General features: G+C 53.4%; 1 protein-coding gene across 1 annotated transcript; it reads right to left on the bottom strand.

Annotated features, from left to right (window-relative positions):
* Window positions 1-237: 237 nt before the first annotated feature.
* ELP6 (elongator acetyltransferase complex subunit 6) lies at window positions 238-3,783 on the bottom strand (the record flags this gene model as incomplete). Its single annotated transcript, XM_042824779.1, has 3 exons — window positions 238-980; window positions 1,553-1,699; window positions 3,591-3,783. Coding segments are annotated over 3 exons (466 nt in total), but the record flags the coding sequence as incomplete, so codon positions are not given.
* Window positions 3,784-3,831: the final 48 nt, after the last annotated feature.

The raw sequence follows: 3,831 nt of genomic DNA on the forward strand, positions 1-3,831 counted from the left end.
ACGGGGATGTTCCTAAGAACCTGCTGCAGAACAGTAACGGCCACATACTGCCTGTATCCTTTATCTAATCAAAATGAGCGGCCACGAGCCCCTAATAACACTTCATGACACGAACTGGTAGGTCATCAAGCACCAGTGGTTGTGATCTGGATGCACTGATAGATGCAGGCTGATGTGCAAACGCTGCCTGCACAAGGACAAGCTGGAGAAGTCACTGAAGAGACACACATAGGCACAGGGGTTTTATATTAAAGGGGGAAAGTAACAAACAGCAAGGAACCCCAACGAGGCGGCCTCCAAGTCTTACATCAGCAAGGAGAGCAGCTATATACAGAGCCGCGTATTGTTTAACTCTGCGTCAACTGGGAGTTGAGCAAATCTCTCCCATGCCAGAGCTGGAAGAAAGGTAAGAATTGCAACACGTTCCCAAGCCCTCCCTGCCTCCGCCCTCTCTGTGTCATCTCTTTAAATGCAGGGTGGAGCAGCCAAGCACAACCGGAAAAGGTGAGGCATGCCCAGCCCTCAGGGCACGCCCCCTGCCTGTGCAGACCTGCTGCCAGGCACATCCAGCCCAGTTGGTTCTTGGTGGCCTTGTGTGTTGGGAATGGCTGGGATGACAAAGGGATCAACAAGCTGTCGACAAGCTGATGCCCTTGTCTGCATGCAGTTCGAGATGCTTTGAAGCTTCCCTCCTAGGCCACATTGCTGCACAGCTCCTGGAAGGCGCTGAGGAAGCAAGCAGGCTGGTTTTGCAGCGTGTCCCATCTGTAGGTACCAATCTATAGGTTCCAACCCATCTGCACCGGTTCTCCTCGTGCTGCAGTGCTCTCGCAGCTCTGTGTGGTGTCACTGCATCACAGGACAGCAGCTGACAGCCCTCTAGCAAAAAAGGAGACGTTCTTGTCCTGGATCTTGTATTGGTAGATCTGGATGACGTCCTTCTCTGTTGACTCCAAGGACAGTCTCTTAATTATTTTAATCTGCAAACGGAAAGGACCAGGAATGTCATCCCTTGGGATGCCACAGTCACAGCATCCTCACCCCCTGCCCCTCCATGCTACCATTACAAAACCACTGTTACAAAAACATCACGCAGTGCTGCAGGCAGCTCACCCTCGTGGCTGCCCCTAACGAGAAGCCAGCAGCAGCCAGCAGCACAGCTGCGACCCCAGCCCAGGAGAAACGACCACAGCTATGGCCAGGATCCGTGCACGTGGTGCTTTGGGGAAGCTTCCCAAGAACCAGATGTTATTCCTGTGCCACCACCTCGGTGGAGGACACAGCCTGCACTGTGATGCTGCACAAACCTCACCCATCCTCCAGGAATGGGAAGCGTGCAGGATGTCACCGAAACATCCCCAGACAAATCCTGCAGGAGCCTGGGTGTGCTAGCAGGTCCCAGTGACTGCAGCAAGGCGGTGTTAGTCCTTAGCCATGCTGCAGACCAGGCTAATCCTGGAGCATCCAGCAGGGCAGACAGAGCACGTCCCCACACTGTCAATTCTGCATGACATCACCAAGTGCCACCCCCCAGCGCCCCGTCGTGCCTTACCTCCCCATGAACATCCTTGCAGAAGCCAGTTGCCAGCCCCTCCACCCACAGGATCAGGTTGCTGTGATGACACAGGGAGGTCACCACCAGCTTGTTCTCTTCATCCTCTGAATCCTCGCTGCCGTGAACCAGCACCACAATGTTCCCCTGCAATGACAACAGCTGGCAGTGCTGAGCCTCTCGTTGGCTCCAACTCACTCCAGGTGAGGCCAGGCAGGGAGCAACAGGAGCTTGTGTCCAAGTGCCCTGCCAGTAAAGCCACTCAGACATCTGCCAGCATGCCAGCCGGTGCTCAACCGAAACCCACTGGGAAAATCAACATGAGGCATGTATCACAGAACCACAGAACGACTTTGGTTAGAAGGGACCTTAAAGCCCATCCTTTTCCAGCTCTGCAGTGGGCTGCCATTCCCATCTCAGGCTGCTCAGGGCCCAGCCAAGGCCTCAGGCACCTCCAGGGATGGGACACCCACACTTCCCTGGGCAGCAGTGCCAGGGCCTCACTGCCCCCTGAGTAGTTTACCCCTAACATCTAATCTAAATCTCCCTTCTTTTAGTTTAAAGCCATTTCCCCTTTCTTATCCCTATCTGCCCATGCAAAAAGTCTCTCTCTCTTCTGTTCATAAGCTCCCTTTAAGCACTGGAAGGCCGCAGTGAGGTCCTGCCTTGAGCCTGCTCTTCCCCGTGCTGAATGCCCCCAGCCTGTCCTTATAGGGGAGATGCTCATTCTCTCAGCATCTTCGTGGCCTCCTTTGGACCCTCTCCAACAGCTCTGCATCTTTTGGGTTGGGGTCCCAGCTCTGCACGCAGATGGGGTCCATGAGGGCAGAGCAGAGGGGGCCAAACCTCTCCCATCCATACTTACAGCTGGGACTGCCCTGACCCGAGGGCAGCACCTTGCACCGGGCCTTCTTGAAGACATACACAATGTCTGAAATAGCTTGGTGTGTGTATGTGTACAGATCTGTATACACACAAACACACACATCTGCAGTATCTGCAGACTTATCTAGACTAAAAATACATGCAGCCTTTGTTACAAGGCAGCTATCTAGCTAAACCTGTCTGTCAGGCCGTGCAAACAGCAGCTCTCTGGATGAATTCAGAACAGCTAAATAAAGGCACAGCTGAGCGGCTGCAGCCAGAGCTGTGCTTCCAAACCTTCTCAGCTCCTGAAGAGCTCCCCAGTGCAACACCACCACCATTAACCATATCCCAGGAGCCTCTGCCTCAGCACAGGCAGCTCACTGTGGACTTAAAATAACATCCAATTCTCAAACAAGTAAAATGTACTTTAAAGCTTCAGAACATCTTGGACAGAAATAGAAACGTGTTAGCAAAATTTACCTTTTTTTTTTCTTTTTTCCAGCTGCTTTGATGGTAAGTATTCCCAGCAAGCAGAACATCCCCTGTTAGCATTTACAGCTCAAACACCCCAGCAACACGTGAAGTGCAGGGTAACAAAACTTGACACCATCTACTTTATTTCTCACTCAAGCAAAGAGAGAAGTGGCTGAGGTGGTGGATGCTGCAGTGTAAACAGCAAAGGATGGATGTGATTAATGATTTTTGGCTGTGATGCTTCCAGGACGAGCGCATCGCCAGGGAGATTGTTGTAGAATTGCCACATCGTCACATGCCCTCAGAAAGCAGCTGGTGCAAAACTGCTGGAAGCAGAGAGCCACGTTCCCTCCACCCCAGGAGCTGAGCAGACCTTCAGCTACGTCCCCAGCTCGTCAGCCCCTTGTCACCTTAGAAATGTTTCCTCCTGCATGCACACAAACACGGCTGTGAGCAGACGTCTCTGAAGTGTCACAGCTTGAAAAAAGCAGCGCGTTCCACCCCAAAGCCCTGCTCTGCACAGCACCTCCTGGAAACCAGTTGCAAAGGTACCCCGGGGACTCATGCAACTCCCCAGGAACGGCCATGGAGAGAAGGTTTGAACTTCCCGCAGAGACAAAGCCTTCTGCACTTCTACTGTGCACAGGGGAACACAGAGAAAGCCAGGCTTTGCTTCTGTGTGCGGAGGGAGCAGTACCTTGAGCTGAGAGCACACCACCATTCTGCAGTAGTGGATGAAGTCCAGCACGTCCACTGGCGCAGCACCCAGGCTGAGCAGCACGCTGAGGTCATCCACCAGCAGCACCCGGCCCTTCCAGCAGTCGCTGTCAGCAGGCGTCAGGGACGTCCGGACAAAGTGAAACAGGTCCTTGAGGTTGGAAACGCTCCCACTGGAAGGGAAAGAGGAGATCTCGAGGGGCTGCCATCACCCAGATCAC

This window comes from Centrocercus urophasianus, unplaced genomic scaffold, assembly GCF_019232065.1.
Source record: "Centrocercus urophasianus isolate 14NV4802_14NV808 unplaced genomic scaffold, USGS_Curo_1.0 seq_236, whole genome shotgun sequence".
NCBI classification, from domain to species: Eukaryota; Metazoa; Chordata; class Aves; order Galliformes; family Phasianidae; genus Centrocercus; species Centrocercus urophasianus.